This window comes from Herpailurus yagouaroundi, unplaced genomic scaffold, assembly GCF_014898765.1.
Source record: "Herpailurus yagouaroundi ecotype Mexico unplaced genomic scaffold, PumYag 29, whole genome shotgun sequence".
NCBI classification, from domain to species: domain Eukaryota; kingdom Metazoa; phylum Chordata; class Mammalia; order Carnivora; family Felidae; genus Herpailurus; species Herpailurus yagouaroundi.
Window position 1 is genome coordinate 107,003,773 of NW_024412377.1, and position 22,211 is coordinate 107,025,983.

The following is a 22,211-nucleotide window of genomic DNA, read 5'->3' on the forward strand; positions in this document are numbered from 1 at the left end:
TTTTAAAAAACAAAAATAGGATGTAAAAATCTGCTTGGAACCTGCTACATTCTAAGAATTTCAACATATACATTAGCTCTGCCTCTCACAAACTTCAGACCAAGCTGCTTTCAAAAAGACAAGAATCCCTGCCACAGTTTTAAATTCTGTCGGTTACACACCAGTTATCCAACTTCTTCTCATATCCTTAATCTAATTCTCCACAGTCTCCTCGCAACAACCTATAAAAATGCTTAAAGAATTCCTTCTTATGTGCCTCAAGCTACCAATTTCTTTATGTTCCACCCCTCTCCTTTCTTATCCAACCTTTTTAAAAGCTTAATCAACTATTGTATGGTGCAATTTTCTCATTTACTTATTCTTTAAATTGTGTCAATCAGGTTTTTGATGTACACCTCTAAAATTACATTAGCTATAGTCAAAATAAGTTGGCATGTTATACCCAACTTGCATATTTTCCAGACTTCATTTGAATTGACACCTCAATAGCATTTATCCCCTTACAGCTTCTTCCCTTAAGCTATCTGCTTCATCCTTAACTTGAATCCACTATCATATAGTTTTTCTTCTACCTCTATGGCTACTCTAAGCTTATTAATCCATCTGCCACTTAAATGTTAGTATTGCTTGGGATTCATTCATCCTGAACATTTAAATAAATAAATTCATAGAATTTATTCTATGTGGATAAAAAAAGCCCCGCACTTATGGTCTGTCTTTCTCACTCTCAAAAATAAAATAAACATTAAAAATATTTATTATTTTTTTAAATGTTTATTTTATTTTTGAGGAAGAGAGAGACAGAGTGTGACCCAGGGGAGTGGACAGACAGAGAGGGAGACACAGAATCTGAAGCAGGCTCCAGGCTCTGAGCTGTCAGCACAGAGCCCGATGCGGGGCTCAAACTCACAAACCGTGAGATCATGACCTGAGCCAAAGTCATATGCTTAACCGACAGAACCACTCAGGTGCCCCTAAAAATTTTTTTTTAAAGAAACAAAATCTATAATGATCCTGGGAAAAAGGAAATCATGCCTTCAGGAGCAATTCTGAGAAATCCCAGGAGGTTAGAAATTAAAAGAATGGGGAAACCAACAGCAGAGAAACGACAGTCTAAAACAGTCGAGGCGGCAGGGGGATGAAGGGGGGCGGAGAATCATGGCCACTAGAACTGTCCTCAACATGCCTATCCAAAAAATAAACATGCCTGACTGGAACTTAATATCCTCCCATAAACATTTTTCTTTCTGTTGCAGTTCCTCATCTTGGTAATTTTATCGATTTCCATCTTGTCACTTCAGCCACATCTCTGAAGCTCATCTTTGCTTTTACTGCCTTTCTTCTCACACACATGCATTTTTCACATACTCCATTGATGTGACCTTTTAAGTTATGCCCTAAATATACAGCTCTTCTTTGGCCCTACTGTCATTATCTTACTTCAAGCCAACATTTTCTATTGCCTTGAGTATGGCAATAGAAACGCCCTCCAACCAGTCTCTCCTGCCTTCACACTTGGCACCACCATTCCTAGTTAAATCCACCTTTCACAACGCAGCCCAAAAAACATTCCAAAATATCAATCGGATCTTACTACTTGCTTGTTCATGTTATAATGGTTCACCATCAACTACAGTAGGGTTGACATGTATCACAGGATCACTTCTTCCTCTTAAATTGACGGCATATATGAATAATTGATTAGGACTATGACGACCAAACACCCAGTTTGCCTGGGACATTCACATTTTACACATGCAGTTTTGACACAATTATTGTAAAGCCCCTTTTCGATAACATGGACAATAAATTACAGAGACACCCTAATCACGGCAATTTTCCACAGAGCCTGAATAAGACTTCCAAATCCTTAAAACAATCTTTCAGAAGTCACTCATAATTTATCAGAGTTAACATGCAAGATTAAAAAAAACATCTATTTACCATTCTTGAAATACAACGCAAGTTCCTCTTGAAATATAAGATCTTCCATGACCTGTTTATCTCTTTGGCCTCATTTGCTACTCTTCCATCTCAAAGGTTATGTTCTAGTCACAATGAACCACTTGTACAGTTACCTAGTACACTAGACTTCTTCATCAAAAAGTGCTCAGGTTTATAATATTCCTTCTAACCAGAATATTCTTCCCCTTTCTTTGTTTAAATCCTATGATTATTTTGAGAATCAGTCATTGCAGGAATCTCCTCCTCTGGAAAACCTGCCTTTACACCCCCAAGTTAAACTCTTTTTTGAACCTGAAGCCGTCCTACCAAGTCTTTTATCACATTGTATTACAATGACCTTCTTAATAGCCTTATGTATCCCGCTTAGTCTGCCTGGCACAAAACAGTGTTCAATAAACTGTTCTTGAATGAAAATGACAAAATGAACGAGGAAACAAATCAACTGTTCTGTTTAAGACTACAAAGACTCATGAAAAACCATGTTATTCCATGTTCTGCAGGTGCTACATGGTCAGTGAAATATTCAAGAGCAATTTATTCTGATAATTCATAATCAGACTACTTTTACATACCTTCTCCCCTATAATTTGTACTTCCACAGCAAAATGACTACTTCATATTGTAAGGGAGGTAACATGGCTTACACAGGATGCTTCATGATTTATTACTTTACTATTCTGTCAAACTTTGAGAAAAACACAAAACCCCTCATCACTACAATTTTTATTTTTTATAAGTAATTAACAGACGGGGAACAAGAAGATAATGAGAGAACATTGTAAATATGAAAAACTGTCTTAGATACCAGATAATTTCACTAAAATGAGTTGTCTAACATACCGTGTTGGTATTCATTACCTAAAATAGCGCTATTATACTAAAAAAGTCTCAAGAGTCCTCAAGACCAGGAGCCATGTCTCATTTATACTATAATAACTAACTAGCATAAGCCAGACCCAGCAATGTTCTGTGAATCCAGATGCAAAATTTCATAACATTTCACATTAAATACTCAATTAAGAGGGATTAGAAATAGGAGTTCTACATATACATGAACTGACACATTTAATGATGATGAAGTAATCACTGTGTTTAAGCTGTAATAGAAGCAAAGGTATCATCATTTTAGTATTTCCTACCCTAACTTGTAGAACAAGTAAATACCACAATCTGATTCTGAAGCATGGATTGACAATTTAAGGCTTTTAGTTCAGTAATGAGAGGTAAGAAAAGAGATCTTGGTTAAGAAGTTTGCAGAATCTTGAAATATAGCCAAGTGGGTTTCTTTACTCTAGTAACATGTAAGAGTTGTTAATATAATCCAAAAGAAGGATATAACACAGTCTCCTGAGCAAATTTAACTATGGAACTTAAGAATATCTTATGAGACTCATGTATCCAAACCTTGGGAAAATATACAGATAGATTATTATAAGGTATTGCTCAAAGTCAAATGCTAAGCATTATTTTATTAAAAGGGTACTCTGCCTTGCTAAAACAAAACAAAACAAAACAAAACAAAACAAAACAAAACAGTAAGATATAGCTGAGAATAGATATGGAAAAAAGATTTCCTCATACTTACAGATAGTAAGTTAACCCTTATTTTGTTTAGGACCTACAATCTATTATTTTGGTGACATTATACAGGAGATTTCTTATCATTTAAAGTACAACGTTTCTAACAATCTACACTGCAAATCCTAAGACATTTTAAATTAAACTCAAAATACATTTTTCCAATGTTTTTCACAGGTGAATTATAGCTACTATTTGCAAGGATAAAATGCTAACATTTAATTCTAAAACCAAGGCAAATACAGAGAGATACATCCATCAACTGTCCAAATGGGAACTGAGCCACAGTACTAGGGTAAATCCACAGTCATGACCTTCCTGCCTCCCATGCATTATATACACTTAAATTAGTATTTCATCCCCACTATTCTGCTAAAACTATGTACTCTTCTCAAGGTCAGTAACTACTTCTGACTTGACAAACCTCGTGGTCAATTACAAGTCCTCATCTACGGGACCCACCAGCAACAATCTGTCGCAGTTGATCTTCCTTCAGATGGCTCTCTAGATAACACACCCTCCTGATTGGCTGGTTCTTCTTATTCTCCTTTTGGGGCCCCTCTCATTCCTGAACTCAATCTTTGACCTTTTCTTCTCCATCCTCTCTCCCTAGTAATTTCATGCACTTCCATGGTGTTAAATCCTCCTTTTGTACAATGTTGACTCCCATATTTTATCTCCAGCCAGTATACTTGACAGTCAACTACTGGCCTGATGTTCCTACATTCCTTTTCATCGTCCCCACTCAATAATTGAAGCCCAGAAATACCTCCTTCTAAACTACTACAAAAGCATCTTTATTGAACTTTCTCCTTGCAATATAGGATATTCCACTCTCACCCTAAGCACCCACAGACTGTTTCTCACATAAGTGTCAAAATAATCTTTTAAAAATGTACATCACATCTTGCCATTCCCTAGCATGAAATACTTCAGCAGATTTCTATCTAAGTCAGAGTAAAACCCCAATTCATTAGCATGGCCTACAAGGTCATATGTGATCTATAGTGCCAGTTTTCCTATCTGATCTAATCTTACTCAATTCTCTTCCTTACTCACTTTATTCCAGCCCTGAGTGCTTTATCTATTCCTCAGTTACACCAAGCTCATTCGAATATTAAGACTTGCACTCTTAAAATTATTTAAATGCACCTCTTCTACCAACTCACTGTCCCAGTCTATGTATAGTTCACTCCTAATTTCATGTGCCTGTCTGCTCTACTGGTCCTCTTCCTCAGAGAGAGACACTTCCTAAATCATCCTATTTAAAATAGGATGTTTACTCTTGCCCTGCTACTTTTCTAACGTCTCAGGTTCTGTTTTTCTTTGTAGCTCTGACATACAATTACATAATTACCTGTTTCTATCTCCCTTGAAAATGTAAGCTCAATGAGAATATAAGAATATTCTATTTGCTTCATCAATGTATCTCAAGTTCCCAGAGCAGTTCATGGACTATTGTAAGCCTTCAAAAAATGTTTACCTATCCAAGTCCAGGAAATAACTTTTAATTCCTTAGAAACACTTCTTTAAGGTGTGTGAAACTTCATTATCAAATCTCTACACGTATACTCAAGAGGATCACTATAAAACCTTCAAAAAGTGAGAGAGTATTGAATCTGATTTCTTAATTTATCTTTTTACAGATTCAGGAGAAATTAGACAGTCCAACAGGATTCACTGTTTTCAATCTACACAAATTGCACATAAATTATCTGTATCTAAATATTTTCATTTTTCCTTACATACATTTCAAAATGTGTACCAGAGTATAACTGCTCTTAAATGAGCCTACATAAATTATTATGCATAATCATATAACACAATTGGAATTGCAGTAACATACAAACTCAGAATGCCTACCTGATTATCTGAGAGCCACATAGCAGTCAACTGCTGAAGTTTTGTAAAGCTAAAGGGCAAATTCTTTAATCTGTGAATACAAAAAATACAAACAAAAGTAAAATAAGAAATGTTAAAATATAAGAGCAAAATCTAATGGTCTTCTAAACAATTTTATATTATTGAATATGAAAACAGAAAAATATTTAATTTAGTAGAGAAGCCAATATAGGTCTTTGACATAAGTTATAAGACAAAATATTATTTTATAAGAATTCATTTAAAAATATAATTCTTCAATCAATTCAGCTAGGGGAAAAATGAATAATTTAATAATCTCAAAAAAATTATCTGCTAAGAAAAAAATGTTAACTATTCCTACTTTAATGTAAAGACAAGAACACATTAGGCAATGTCTCATAAAATTGCTCTGGATATTTTATTTATATTTAAAAGAACAAATTATTATAGGAAGCCTTATAGGTATTTAGTTAATAAAAAAAAAAAAAACAAACACTGTTCTGGGTTTCATTATGAGCCAAAATTTTCATATTCCAAAGACTATTTAAACACTGTAATGAGTAAAAAACAAAGTAATATGAAGAACTCATTAAAATGCCAAATTAAAATAGCACCCTATTTAAAACAGAATATCTAGGGGCGCCTGGGTGGCGCAGTCGGTTAAGCGTCCGACTTCAGCCAGGTCACGATCTCGCGGTCCGTGAGTTCGAGCCCCGCGTCAGACTCTGGGCTGATGGCTCGGAGCCTGGAGCCTGTTTCTGATTCTGTGTCTCCCTCTCTCTCTGCCCCTCCCCTGTTCATGCTCTGCCTCTCTCTGTCCCAAAAATAAATAAAAACGTTGAAAAAAAAAAATAAATAAATAAATAAATAAAACAGAATATCTATTTAAACCGTCTATCTTATTATGCCTATCTGCTCTGCTATGCCTATCTTCCAAGGCAATTTGCTGGAACCTATAGCTCTAGCTTTGGGGTACAAAGTATAGGCAGAAATCAGGAATGATTTTTTAAAAAAAATTTTTTTTAATGTTTATTTATTTTTGAGACAGAAAGAGACAGAGCATGAATGGGGGAGGGTCAGAGAGAGAGGGAGACACAGAATCTGAAGCAGGCTCCAGGCTCTGAGCCGGCAGCACAGAGCCTGACACGGGGCTCGAACTCACAGACCGTGAGATCATGACCTGAGCCGAAGTCGGATGCTTAACCGACTGAGCCACCCAGGCGCCCCTGATTTTTTTTTTTTAAAAAAGCAGTGGTTATTCTTAAATAAAATGGAACAGTCTGAATATGCTAATTAGTCAGAAAACTGGGCTTATATTAAAGTTCTACTTTACAAGCTAAGTGAGTCATCTTAAATTCAAGTTTTAATTTTTTTCTCATAAAATGACAGTATGTATCGTACTATTTCACAGTGTTGTTTTGAATGCTTCATAAGATACTATGAAAGCAAAATGTAAAACCCCTCTAAAACCATTCTTTTATCATTATTAGGACCTTTACTTCAAGAAAAATTACAGACAATCTGTTCTTAACTTAAAAATTATTCCAATTTAGCAGCTCTAGTGATCTATTTACTCTGCACCTTGACTGTGTTTCCTGAGCTATGTGAATAGGTGCCTAATCACATCTCTGCTCAGAAAAGCACAGGAAGCAGATCAGATTAAAAGCTGTGCCATTCAGCAGCAGTATTAAGGTGAAGATCTGACTTTAGGGATAAAAAAGGTGACGATAAGAGGGGCGCCTAGGTGGCTCAGTCGGTTGAGTGTCCAACTTTGGCTCAGGTCATGGTCTCACAGTTTGTGGGTTCAAGCCCCAATCAGGCTCTGTGCTGACAGCTCAGAGCCTGGGGCTGTTCTGGATTCTGTGTCTCCCTCTCTCTGCCCCTACCCTGCTCACGCTCTGTCTCTCTCTCTCAAAAATAAATAAACATTAAAAACAAAAATTTTTTAAAAGGTGACTATAAGGAAAGATGTAGAGCTAAACTTGCAAGTTATATGGCTGAAGTTGACACAAAATGGACTGCAACAAATAACCACACTATAAAACCACAGGTAAAATTAGGTCATTCTTTCAAATGAAAATTCTATTTAAAAACCAAAAAGAAGGGGCGCCTGGGTGGCGCAGTCAGTTAAGCGTCCGACTTCAGCCAGGTCACGATCTCGCGGTCCGTGAGTTCGAGCCCCGCGTCAGGCTCTGGGCTGATGGCTCAGAGCCTGGAGCCTGTTTCCGATTCTGTGTCTCCCTCTCTCTCTGCCCCTCCCCCGTTCATGCTCTGTCTCTCTCTGTCCCAAAAATAAATAAACGTTGAAAAAAAAAAATTTTTTTTAAAATAAAAACCAAAAAGAAGTTGAAAAGAAAAACATGCATTTGATTTTCTATGATACAATGAAACTTTTATTTCATCCATTCAGTGTCTTCTATAAACCAACAGCATTACAAACCTATTGTCACTTAAATTGATGACTTTTAATTTTTGCATATCACCCATTTCCTCTGGAAGTGTCTCAAGTTTATTGGAATGGAGAAATAGCACAGTTATATTTTTCCAGCTTCCAATCTAAAAGAGAAACATAAAATTGGGGATCAAAATTCTGGCCTACTGCTTAACAGACATAGGTAAAATACAATTTTCCAACATTTTTCTCATTTATAAAAGGAATCATATTTTTATTTATTAATTTTCACATATAAAGAAAAGTTGGTATCTCTGTAAAACAGTATAGCTAATTATTATTCAGAAATTAAAGAACTTAGTTACATAATTATTTCTGAAAGAAAACAGAAAAAACCCCACTGGATAGCCATAATAAATAATATGAAAAAAAATTCAAGGCAAATTTAAAATATTGTACCTCTGGGGGTAACTGTTGTAAGTAATTATGATCTGCAGCAAAGGTTCTTATATTAGTAAGCTGTCCAACAGATGAAGGCAAAGCTTCAACTTCATTGAAGCTACAATCCAGTTCTTCTATTGATACTAACCTTTAGTTAAAATAAATGACATACATTATTTTTTAAAAGTTTCCTATATATAATCCAAAACTTTAGAATATATAAACATTTGAACTTGACTTTAACAAATCTAGCAAAACTCTATCTCCACTAAACTTATTAAAATAGGTCTATCTTTGCTTTAAATCTATCCAACCTGTAACCAATTACTTATTTAAATGCTTATGGAATCTCCCTTAGATGCTACTTTTGCATTTATCTGAAAATATATATGGCTGAATGAAACATATACATGATATACATATAAACATAAATATATAAAGCTGAATGAAAGCCAAGTCTTCTAGTGATTCAGAAAAATCTTACCCTCCTATAGAGTCTGGCAGATACATTAACTGATTTTCATCTATTTTTAGAGTTGTTACATTCTTCAATGAACCTATTTGAGGGAAGAAATAATATTCAATTTTCCAGCTGGAACTAGAAGCAAGTCAATCAACAGTTAATGTGAGTATATATTACATTTGACAGGAATCATGTAGAACTTTCTTAGTCAACTTATCTAAAAAAGAAATCAACCTAATCTCATCTCCTCACTCCTCATCTCATAACTCTGTACTCCCTTACCCTATATTTTCAATTTTCACCTATATATCACCTTTTAACATTAGTGTGTATTTATTTTACTCCCGCTAAAATGTAAGCTTCATAAGTGTAGGGACTTCTGTCTGTTTGTTCACAGTTGTAGCCCTGCTCCTTAAAACAATGGCATGGCACAAGTGAGTACAAACAAAAAGGAAATAGTAAGTGTATAACAAACTATTCTATGTACTCTAAATACTAAAACAATAAAAATCGAGTGTGGAATTAAAAGTGGCGAATAAATCATAGCAGAATTTGCAAAATGTAACATGAGCCAAAACAACTACATAACCTGATAAATATGTATAAATATTTTTTGGTTCCTATGTTTAAACATCATGAAGATGGCAAGGTTTACGCTTTTGGTTCTTTAAACTAATTCTATTTCCTTGAAGCATCATCAGACTACAAGCAACTACACATATGTAGGCTCTCATAGGATTTGCTAAACTGGTTTGTTTTTTCATCTGTGAGCCTACAATGAAGGAAGACTAAAAAAAAGTTACTAGATGAGGGCTATGATTAGAAGTTAAACAAAGTTTGGATAACTTAACCTCTTTTTAAAGAATTTAAATTTTATTAGAGTGATAAAAATGATATTTCCGTAAAGAAAAATGCAGTAAATGTCAACTAAGAAGTAAAATGTGTAAGTGATCACATGAAGAAAAAATTCATATAAGATTCGTGACTGGCAGTATAAGAAAATTAGCTCACAACGAGGGTCCCTGGGTGGCTCACAGTTGGTTGAACATGTGACTCTTGATTTTGACTCAGGTCATGATCTCACATTTTGTGAGTTTTGAGCCCCACATCCGGCTCTGCGCTGATAGTCTGGAGCCTGTTTGGGATTCTCTTCCTGCCCCTCCCACATGAGCTCTATCGCTTTCAAAAAACTAAATAAATAAATAAACCTAAAAAAAAAACAAAACTAGCTCATCACAAATGAAATGTGACATATGACAACTTTGAGTCAAGCAATGACAAAAAGGGAATTTCTGAAAGTTCACATTAGTAAAAACTAATTATATGAATTAGAAAGCAATACAAACCAATAGTCTCAGGCAGTTGTTGAAGTGAATTGCTTGATAACAGGAGGTCCTGAAGGTTTTCACATGCTGAAATTCCTTCTTCAATCATTTCAATATTATTCTTAGAAACATCCAAATATGTGAGCTGTTTCAAACTACCAATAAACTAGAAGTAAAAAATGGGAAATCTAATGACTCTATTAAGCTTATTTATGCCAAGTTTAGGTAATAAACTCAATACCAAGTTATAATTCATTACTACACATTTATATGAGAGAAAAGATTCAATTTTTTAGCAAATGCCATGAGTAGGGGTGCCTGGGTGGCTCAGTCAGTTAAACATCTGACTCTTGATTTCAGCTCAGGTCATGATCTCTACGGTCTGTGAGTTTGAGACCCATGTCTGGCTCTGTGCTGACAGCGCAGAGCCTCCTTGGGATTTTCTCTCTTCCTTTCTCTCTGTTCCTTCTCTGCTCACACGCTCTCTCTGTCTCTCAAAATAAATGAACAAATTTTTAAAAAATGTCATAAGTAATGTATTCAGTAATAAAGCTAAGAGCTCCTGCTAAGAGCCTAGCAGAGTGACAATGGGCTTATACTTTTCTTTGGGAACTCAGCTGTCACCACTGACTAGGGCGATAGGACATATAGGCAATCTCATGTTCTTCAGGTATGGGAATAAGCAAAACGTCAGATGATAAGACACAAACTATGTGGAAAATACCCTACTTAACAATTCTCTGGACAAAACGAATTAGGATATAAACTCAATTGCAACCACAGAGAAGGATACAGTCCAGGATATTAAAAAGCGATTATATTATAAAAGTTTACTATGGGAAGTTTCTGATTTTAATCAAGGATGTATTAATAGTAAAAAAAAAAAAAAAAGTAATTTAGTTCTATTTAATAGTAATCTGAAAATGTACAATTCATAAAACTGCGAAGGACAGATAGCAATAAGAGAATCCATTTAAAGTTTGATATACATACCCCTGGGATAAAAGTCAGTCTATTACCATCCATCCAAAATTCTTTCAATCCACTTAGTTGCTCAAGTACTTCAGGCTGTTTGGGTAAGAAGGGGGCGAAGAGGTTCAATACTTTACTTGAAAGTTTTTATTTGGCAAAAGAAGCTCTAGGGAACTTCTAATGATGACTTCTACTTTAAAACATTAAATAAATAACTGGGGGGTGGGAAGCAAAGCCAAGATTCGAGACTTTCCACTGCATAACAGTTATTACAGTGATATTACTAAAAAAGAACTCAAAGATAGGCATTCCAGAAGAGTAGAATGCATAAAACTCATTTAAGCTTTTGATTACACAACAGGCTTGAGTATTTATAAAATTAATAAAGAAATAAAAATAAGACCCATTGCTTTTAAGAGTATGATAAAAAGATACTCTTAATTATTATCTGTAAAAAGATTTAGCCTTTTATGAAAACCACAAAGATACTCCCTGATGACTAAGAGAGAGGAAAATAAAGAAAAAAAAAATCTTAAACCTCCAATAAAAAAGGAAAGGTAAGTAAACCAAGGCATAATCACATGGCACACATATTCTGTTATTTTGAACTTCCAGCAATTACAAAGTGAAATATTGTTTGTAGTATGTGGTTAACAACCAAAAAATTAATGAGCGGGTTGCAGTGGGCCTTCTTGGTATTGAGACAAAACTTGATCTTGGGCATTTTGCCCTTGCAGGCTCTGTTGAATGCATTCTTCAAAGGTATTTCTGTCACCACACAAACCTGTGTCGAGTCATTAACACTGTGATGGCAGAGAGTACCATCATATCTAATCAACATAATAACACAATTAATATGTAAAAGTCATGTTGTTCAGATTCACTGCTAACGTAAAAATACAGGTAAGAATTCTAAGTGTAACTTGGATAAAAAGAAATATTCTTCTGTGCTTTATCTGTTACCATTCTAAGGGTAAGTTTTAAAAAAATGTATAATGCTGGAGATCAAAATGTACAAAAATTAATGAATTGGAAAGTTGATTCACAGAATTAACAATAATGAAGATTTTTCAAATAGTTAATGTGGAAATAGATTAATACATATAAAAATGTTAAGTTTAATAAGTTAGGAAGCATAGTATATGTATTTTTCTCAAAAGGAGTAAAAACTTCTACCAACACACAATAAAACCCATCATAAGCCATCTTCAATTAAAATAAAATAAAGAATATGAAAGAGTATTTCAGAAAATAAATGAAGTATCCAAAACAACCATGCTCTCCCACTGACATTGAAAGTTAACTAACAGGTGAACAAATGTATAATACAATAACCTATAGGGTAATCATGAAGCTGACAATATTGAGAAATTCTTGTTTTTAAGATTATCATTTGACAAGACACATGAAAAGACGCTCAATGCCACTCATCATCAGGGAAATAGAAATCAAAACCCACAAAAAAATATCACCTCACACCTGTGAGAATGGCTAAAATCAACAAGACAAGAAACAAGTTTTGGTGAGGAGGTGGAAAAAAAGGAACCCTCTTATACTGCTGGTGGGAATGCAAAGTGGTACAGCCATCATGGAAAACCTTAAAGTATGCAGATACCTTAACAAATTAAAACTATGATTCAGCAATTTCACCACTGGGTATTTACTCAAAGAATACAAGAACACTAATTCGAAAAGATATATGTACCCCTATGTTTATGACACCATTATTTACAATAGCCAAAATATGGAACAACCCAAGTGTCCATCGATAGACGAACGGATAAAGAAAATGTGTATACAGATACAATGGAACATGATTCAGACGTAAAAAAGAATGAGATCTTGCTATCTGCAACAACATGAATAGCTCTAGAGCATAATGCTAAGCAAAATAAGTCTGTCAGACAAAGACAAATACCACATGACTTCACTTACATGTGGAATTTAAGAAACAAATCAAATGAGCAAAGAAAAAAAAAGAGACAAATCCAGAATCAGAATCTCAACTATAGAGAACTGATGGAAGTGGATGTGCAGATGGGTGAAACAGGTGAAAGGGATTATGAGTGCTCTTAATGAGCACTGAGCAATGTACAGAGTTGCTGAATCACACTATATGATACATCTAAAACTAATGTTAACGTTCCATGTTAATTATACTAGAATTAAAAAAAGATTGTCATTTGAAATCAACCATAATTTTAAGAAAGAAACAGACATAATGTAAACATTTTAATGATATTTAGATCCACGAATTCCTTTCCAAAAAAATATCTAGCTTATTTTCTGAGTTCTTTTGGAGAACTCACTAACGACAAAAATCTACTTACATACTCCTTTCCTTTCTGATTCCATATCATAGCACATTTTGCATACAAAGCAAAAACAATTCAGAAGTCTAATTGCAAACTCAAAAATTGTTTCACTCAATGTTTTTCCTTTAGCTATTCAGTAAAATTATAGAAAAATATTTTATCATTGAATAAATTTCTGACCAATACCCTTAGGGAGTTAATTTTGACTTAGAAATACTTTTTTTTTTAAAGATTTTTTAATGTTTATTAATTTTTGAGAGACAGAGGGCAAGAAGAGGGAGGGGCAGAAATATTTTTTCTGATATATTCTAGGCTGATATAACTTTGTTTTTTCCTTATAATCTCTCACATTGTCTACTTAGTGTGCCTAAAAACTTTTAGTTATCTTTTCCATGGGTTTCCCTTTTTTTTTTTTTCACGTTTTATTCTCACTACTATCAGCTACTTCTATCTGTTTGGTTACTCTTCCCTGTTAAGAATTTTCATATCTTTTCTCTTAAAAATATATGTATATCTTTACCCTATTTTATACTTAAAAAGGCAAAGAAATAGGGGCGTCTCAGTGGCTCAGTCAGTTAAGCGTCCGACTTCGGCTCAAGTCATGATCTCACTGTTCAGGGGTTCAATCCCCACATCGGGCTCTGTGCTGACAGCTCACAAAGCTGTCTGGAACTCGCTTCAGAGTCTGTGTCTCCCTCTCTCTCTCTGCCCCTCCCCACTCATACTCTGTCTGTCTGTCTGTTTCTCTCTCTCTCTCTCTCTCTCTCAAGAATAAACATTTAAAATTTTTCAAAAAAAGGGGCACCTGGGTGGCTGGCTCAGTTGGTTAAATGTCTGACTCTTGATTTTGGCTCAGGTCATAATCTCATGTTTCATGGGATTGAGCCCCATGTCAGGCTCTGCATTGACAGCATGGAGCCTGCATGAGATTCTCTCTCTTCCTCTCTCTCTCCCAAAAATAAACAAATAAACCAAAAAAATACGAAGAAATAAATACATTAATTTTCACATGTTCTCAAATATAAGACTTATGGATAGAGACTGGTGTGAACTTACCACTTCTGTGAATTCATTACTTCCCAAATCCAATCTTTCCAGTTGGGTCAGTCTATTCATGGTTCTATGTACAAGGGATTAATGAAGAATTAAGTATACAAAAATATCAATTACCTGGAAGCTTTCAAAATTAATGTGTTAAATGTTCTTATGTAATACCTTATGTATAGGCTTTCACATATTGAGAAAATAAAAACAATTTCTCAGAAAAGTCATCTATAATTAATTTCTAAACAAAGCAAGTTTTAAATTATTCTCTAATTTTGGCTGTCACCAGGTTTTCATTTCTATTCATAAGTAACTGCAGTAAGTTTAAACCCTGTAGACCAGAATGTGAGTAGCTGGCTTTCATTTTTTTCACAGAAAAAATTTTCATATAAGTCAACTAATAAATTAGACCGGCAGCTACATAGTTATTATTATCTTCTTTCAAGCCTTGTCATATATTTATAAACCTTCAATAGAGCTGATTCTGAAAATTAATACTCAAAATTCTAAGAACAGTAAATATGACATTTCTCCCCATATTTTCAAATTAAATTCAATACAACTCAAAATAAAGTTTTATAAGAATCACAAATATGAGTAGCTGAAATTTATTTTATTTATTTTTTTTTGCCTTTTTTATTTTATTTTATATATGAAATTTATTGTCAAATTGGTTTCCATACAACACCCAGTGCTCATCCCAAAAGGTGCCCTCCTCAATACCCATCACCCACCCTCTCCTCCCTCCCACCCCCCATCAACCCTCAGTTTGTTCTCAGTTCTCAACAGTCTCTTATGCTTTGGCTCTCTCCCACTCTAACCTCTTTTTTTTTTTTTTTCCTTCCCCTCCCCCATGGGTTCCTGTTAAGTTTCTCAGGATCCACATAAGAGTGAAACCATATGGTATCTGTCTTTCGCTGTATGGCTTATTTCACTTAGCATCACACTCTCCAGTTCCATCCACGTTGCTACAAAAGGCCATATTTCATTTTTTCTCATTGCCACGTAGTATTCCATTGTGTATATAAACCACAATTTCTTTATCCATTCATCAGTTGATGGACATTTAGGCTCTTTCCATAATTTGGCTATTGTTGAGAGTGCTGCTATGAACATTGGGGTACAAGTGCCCCTATGCATCAGTACTCCTGTGTCCCTTGGATAAATTCCTAGCAGTGCTATTGCTGGGTCATAGGGTAGGTCTATTTTTAATTTTCTGAGGAACCTCCACACTGCTTTCCAGAGCGGCTGCACCAATTTGCATTCCCACCCACAGTGCAAGAGGGTTCCCGTTTCTCCACATCCTCTCCAGCATCTAGAGTCTCCTGATTTGTTCATTTTGGCCACTCTGACTGGCGTGAGGTGATACCTGAATGTGGTTTTGATTTGTATTTCCCTGATAAGGAGCGACGCTGAACATCTTTTCATGTGCCTGTTGACCATCCGGATGTCTTCTTTAGAGAAGTGTCTATTCATGTTTTCTGCCCATTTCTTCACTGGGTTATTTGCTTTTCGGGTGTGGAGTTTGGTGAGCTCTTTATAGATTTTGGATACTAGCCCTTTGTCCGATATGTCATTTGCAAATATCTTTTCCCATTCCGTTGGTTGCCTTTTAGTTTTGTTGGTTGTTTCCTTTGCTGTGCAGAAGCTTTTTATCTTCATAAGGTCCCAGTAATTCACTTTTGCTTTTAATTCCCTTGCCTTTGGGGATGTGTCGAGTAAGAGGTTGCTACGGCTGAGGTCAGAGAGGTCTTTTCCTGCTTTCTCCTCTAGGGTTTTGATGGTTTCCTGTCTCACATTCAGGTCCTTTATCCATTTTGAGTTTATTTTTGTGAATGGTGTGAGAAAGTGGTCTAGTTTCAACCTTCTGCATGTTGCCGTCCAGTTCTCCCAGCACCATTTGTTAAAGAGACTGTCTTTTTTCCATTGGATGTTCTTTCCTGCTTTGTCAAAGATGAGTTGGCCATACGTTTGTGGGTCTAGTTCTGGGGTTTCTATTCTATTCCATTGGTCTATGTGTCTGTTTTTGGGCCATGAAATTTATTTTAAATTAAAGCCAGAATACACTATTTTTAACTTCCAACTTAATATCAATATTTTTCTGAAATTATAGAGACTTGAGAAATGTACAAAAACTAATTCATAATAAACTAAGTTGTAGTTTTCTGTCTCCATCAAAATGGCATTTTAAAAACCTTAACTAATTAATTCAAGCACATATTTATACTCTTAAGTTAGTATTTTTAGAGAAACCTAGCATTTGACAGATTGAGGTACTACTAGCTACCCAGATAAAGAACTCTGTGTTATGATTTTTTTTTGGATATGACAAAATGAAAGCAAAATACAGTTATTATATTATCAATATGTATTAATATGCTAGTAATTTAAAAATTAACATCATTAAAAACCAACAGCCTCCTTAAATCACAACACAAGAACAACAGACTATTTTTATCTTCGCTGGGAATTTAACAAATTAGAAAAAGCAAAATAAAATTTACTTAAAACATTTCTCTGGCTTTTTGGTGAAAAAACTAACAAACTTAAGAACACACATAAATGTAATGACACTATGTTACTGACCTAACATTAGAGGACGCAAATTTTCCCCAGCCCTTCCATTTTAAATGTGCCATTCTATCAACATTCCTTTAATTTAAATTATTTCACACCAGATTTTCTCAAAGCTGCTTTATTTAACATAGATTTATTAAGGGCCTAGTCTCGGGTACTATAAATACTATAATTCTACTTCCCTTACTCAGATCTTTGTCCAGAAAATCTCTAAGTCAGTTCTAGTTTGCTTTGTAACAAAGCAAAAGGTGTATCCAGGATCCTTCTGAATAAAGATTAGATGCTATGATATTAAACTCTTAGGTCCATAATATCATACTAGGTAAACATTTGAGAAAAGTAGAGAGGTCTTTGAGGAAGGAGGTGAAGACTGAAACAAAACAATCTTATTTTTCTTAATTCAGTATTCTTAAAATGACAAAAGAGCACAGCAAATCCACACACAGCAGTTAAACACTACATCAACAGGTAAGTAATACAAGAGTACAAAAAAGAAAAGTAGCGCACTGGAAAAACTCAATTACGAATGATAGCTTTAGAAATTGAGGTTTTAAAAGTGATTTACAAAAACGGGAACAACACATGCACATAATTAAGAAGGAAATATAGGGGTGCCGGGGTGGCTTAGTCAGTTAAGCGTCTGATCCGACTCTTTCTGATTTCAGCTCAGGTCTCGATCTCACCGTATGTGAGATCAAGCCCCATGTCTGGGTCTGCACTTGGAGGTGGAGCCTGTTTAAGATTTTCTTTCTCAAAACAAATAAAAACAAAACAAGGAAATATAATGTAAAATCCTAGAAGCATCTCCATCTCAACTTGCATTATTGGCAACTTTGATCCTACTTAGACATCTCAAAAGTCTAAGACAAAATTTTATGTTTTCACTTTCAAGTCTTTTCATTTAAGATCCAGCTTCTTTCTTCAAGGATAAACTAAAAACAATACCCCTCAAATTTCTTCCTGTGTACTTCTAAAAATTCCTTTGTATTTGACTCCCTTTTACCATTTCTTCTCATGTCACAGAGGAAAAATGCCCATCTTTTGTGTGCTTGGTCCCATGCCCTCCAGTATGAAGATGATATTAAATTTCACTTAGCTACATATCTAAAACAGCTTTTCCATGCACTAATCTTTGATTATAAGAAGGTTCATTCACATAAACGTGAATGCATACTACTTTTGTAACATGCAAAAACTACAGTCTGTTTATAGTTTGTGAGGTCTCAAAAGTGTTAATCATGAGTCTTAAGAAGAAAGTAGGTAAGAATTATATTTTAAAATACATTAGAGCCCAATTTCAAGTTAAATAGGGCGATAAAATAATGAGTTAAAAGTATGATATTAGATAAACCATATTAATTGTAAGCTTAGCTAGTTGAGTAAACAATTTACATCTTTGTTTTCAAGTTTTATTTATTTTTGAGAGACAGAAAAAGGATGGAGGAGGGGCAGAGAGAGAGACGGACAGAGGATCCCAAGTGGGCCCCCCTGCTGACAGCTGAGAGCCCAAAGCAGGACTCACAAGCCGTGAGATGATGATCTTAGCCGAAGTCAGACGCTTAACCGACTGAGCCACTCAGGAGCCCCTACATCTTTTTTTTTTTTTTTAAGTAGGCTTCACGCCCAGCAGAGAGCCCAACGTGGGGCTTGAACTCACATCCTGAGATCAAAAGTCAGATGCTTAATTGACTAAGCCACGCAGGTGCCCCAATTTACATCATATTTGAATCTTTTAGCAGTTAGGTTTTGAACTAATGAGTCATCAACGCCAGTATCCCATCTGTAAAATACTTAAACCTTTTTGAATTTAATATAGTTAATTTCCATTTTAATTTATACTCACAACCATCACTACAAGCTCCAATCATTCGTGCGCTGAACAATGACTCAGTTAATACATAATGTCTTCTAGGAATCAAAACGAGATATGCTCTTTGTCCCCAAAGACGTACATTCATGGGGGGAAGGTTACAAGTACATGTGCACGTGCATATTAGTTGGTCAGGTAAAATGGGAGTAAAATGTATATATAAAAAAAGAATTATGTGGTAAATTTCATAACAGATATAAATAAGATGCCAAAGAAGAGGTAACAATTAACTCTTGACAATTCAATCACAATAGAAGTCGGCAACATTTTCTATAAAGGATCAGAAAGTAAGTAATTTATGCTTTGTATACAGTCTCTGTCACAGCTACCTGACTCTAACATTAGAGAGCAAAAGAAGCCATAAGCAGTTCATAAATGAATGTGTTTCCAGTGAAACTTTACTGACAAAAATAAACAGTGGGCCAGATTTAACAAGACTGTATTTTGCCAATGCTTACACTGTAAGAATGTAGCAATGAATTCAGTGAGTTTTAAGGTACTCCTAAATGGACATAGACTACAGGGCACTTTGAGTCTGTAGATCTGTTTTAGTTTTATCTTATTTGCTCTTGGATGGCCATCTCTTCTTATGTTAGCTTACCAGTAGGGGGCCCTCCATCCCACTTCTAATTTACAATAGACTACAAAACCAGACAAATTCTTAGAAATTATAGTTACTCGACTTCACATGAAGACCCTATCGATCTCACTAACGAGTCCTATATATGAAAGCTCTAGTATATGAACTGGGACCTATATTGGGGACTCAGGTGGGCCTTATATACATATTATTTTCATATTTTAACACAAGACAGAGTTCCAGAAAGCTATGAAATCACTACAAAATACCAACAGCTGCAAAAGTTTTATATTCAACACTACTAATTAAAATATGACCACAAATGTCAGCCTTTTAAAACAATTTTCACTCATATTTTAGGTATTACAAAGTTAACATTTCTCTAAGGATGTAAGAATTCAAAATTTTTGGGTGCCTGGCTGGCTCAGTTAGTAGGGCATGTGACTTCTGCTCTAGGGGGTTGTAAATTCAAGCCTCTCATCGGGTGTAGAGATTACTTAAAAATCTTCAAAAATAAAATCTTTAAGAATTACTTAAAAATTCTTATTTTAGAAAGGATAACACCTTTACTTACTTTGGCAACATTTTCAACTGGTTTTCTCTAAGTTCTAATATCTGGAGTTTAGTTAATCTGCAAAACAAAACAACAAATCAATAATCTATGACAAAGACAATGAATTTAATTATGATGTAATGTCACGCCCTACAGTTTCAAAGCAACCAATATTTATTGTGTAATTATAAAGTAAGAAAAGACGATTTCTGCTCCTCAGAATTAGTGGGGGAGGGGGAGAGTTAAACACTTCTACATACTTAAAGCACATAATGTACTTAAATATAAATCCTACAGCATTTTCTGTGAAAATGCCTTCCCAAATTATTAGCTGGTAGTAGATTAGAGAACAATAATTCATCTCCAGAGTCTGGCTCTGAGAGAAAAAAGAATAAAAGAATGTAAGGTGATATAAAAAAGGGGAAATCCTCTGGCTGTTCAGTGATGCACATTCCAATAAAATTAGTGGGAAAATGAGCAGATTAGGCAGTCCAGACGTGCTAGCTAATACCACAATGTTAATCATATTACAAAACATAAATGTATCAAATCAACATATTTGTTTATATTTGTATACCTTAACACATTTGTATACCTTAAACTTATACTATGTGTCAAAAATATTTTTTTTTAAAGTGGTCCAAAAGCCAGACACAGAAAAGGAATATATCAAGCACACTAATTTTTATATATTTACATATATAATGTATACACATATTACATATATACATACATATAGGTGTTTGTATATAAATATATGTAGCATGATAACATAGCTCCTACAAAACAGTCACTGGACCACAATGCCCAGAATTCATTTTTTCTTAATTGAAATATAGTTGACATATGACATTATTAGTTTCAGGTATACAACATAATGATGTGATATTTGTATATAGTGTGAAATGATCACCAAAGTATAGTTAACATCGATCACCATAGTTACAAAATTTTTTTTCTTATGATGAGAACTTCTGAGATCTATTCTCTTAGTAACTTCCAAATATGCAATTCAGTATTGTTAACTATAGCCACCATGCTGTACATATATACTCGTAATTTATTTATTTTATAACTGGTACTTTTTGACCACCTTTACCAATTTTGCCCACTCTCACCTAATGGCAACCACCAATCTGTTCTCTCTGCATCTAAGAAGCTCAACTTTTGTTTTGTTTTTTTTTAAGATTCCACACATAAGTGAGATCATACAGTACTGTCTTTATTTACAGACTAAAAGATAAAATTAACGTGCCACTGAACAGCACTTTCTCTAGTAATTAGTTTAAAAACAGTAATAATTCTGGGGCTCTTGGGTGGCTCGGCTGGTGAAGCATCCGACTCTGGATTTTGACTCAGGTCATGATCTCATGGTTCGTGAAATTGAGTCCTGCATCAGGCTCTGAGCTGACACCACGACAGCCTGCTTGGGATTCCCTCCCCCTCTCTCTCTGCCCTCCCATGCTCACATGTTCTCTCTTTCACTCTCTTTCAATAAATAAATAGACATTAAAAAAAATAAAAATAAAAACAGTAATAATTTGATACCTATTATTCATTCATTCACTGATCTGTCTTTTCATTAAGAAAAATTACTCAGACACTATAATGACAAGAAGAACTGCATGTTCAGATATTGGTAGAGGTGTGTAATGGGGTAGACCCCGGAAACACACTTTCTTTTCTCCAGAACTCTGAGTCCAATGGAGAAAACATATAAATCAATAATTCAGATCATTTTCAGATGTGATAAATGCTAAGAATAAAGCATTCTGTATCTCAAATATACAGAAATTACCCACATTTAAACCATTTTTGCATATTTTAAATAAATACCAATTCAAGTCTTACATTGCCTTTTCTTCTCAATATTCACTGCTTATAATTTACTTGGGAAAATAAATTCAAAGACAAAATAACAAGTTCTGAAAAAACTATAAAAACCACAATGCTTGAAAATAATTACAAAAGAAGAGCCTATGAAAGCGTAATTAATAGTATAACTGAAGCAACTTGTTTTGTAAACTTTGTAAGAGTTAACAAGAAAAGGTTTCAGAAGAAACTGTAATTTACCTGCCGAAATTAGCTGGCAAGAACTCAAGGAAAGCATCATTTAGATATAGCTGGGTTAGGTTTAACAGCTGAGAAAATCCATCAGGAAGCCTATATAAAATATATCAGAATTTAAGTTAAATTAATACACAGAATTTCAGTCTCTTACTGAATCTCTCTAAGAATGTGTCTACCCAGCACATGCTCTTAACAGATAATAG

At 34.6% G+C, this 22,211-nt stretch overlaps 1 protein-coding gene across 8 annotated transcripts in view; it reads right to left on the reverse strand.

The window, feature by feature from the left end:
• Nucleotides 1–22,211, reverse strand: part of ERBIN (erbb2 interacting protein) — a 133,912-nt gene that overhangs the window by 41,848 nt on the left and 69,853 nt on the right. For all 8 annotated transcript variants that reach the window (XM_040451864.1, XM_040451887.1, XM_040451881.1 and 5 more), the window contains 9 exons: nt 22,012–22,101; nt 19,960–20,016; nt 14,371–14,434; nt 11,021–11,095; nt 10,049–10,193; nt 8,724–8,796; nt 8,258–8,387; nt 7,847–7,962; nt 5,407–5,476 (listed from right to left, as the gene is read on the reverse strand). In XM_040451864.1, coding sequence (XP_040307798.1) covers nt 5,407–5,476; nt 7,847–7,962; nt 8,258–8,387; nt 8,724–8,796; nt 10,049–10,193; nt 11,021–11,095; nt 14,371–14,434; nt 19,960–20,016; nt 22,012–22,101 — 820 coding nt within the window. The remainder of the gene's footprint in view (nt 1–5,406; nt 5,477–7,846; nt 7,963–8,257; nt 8,388–8,723; nt 8,797–10,048; nt 10,194–11,020; nt 11,096–14,370; nt 14,435–19,959; nt 20,017–22,011; nt 22,102–22,211) is intronic.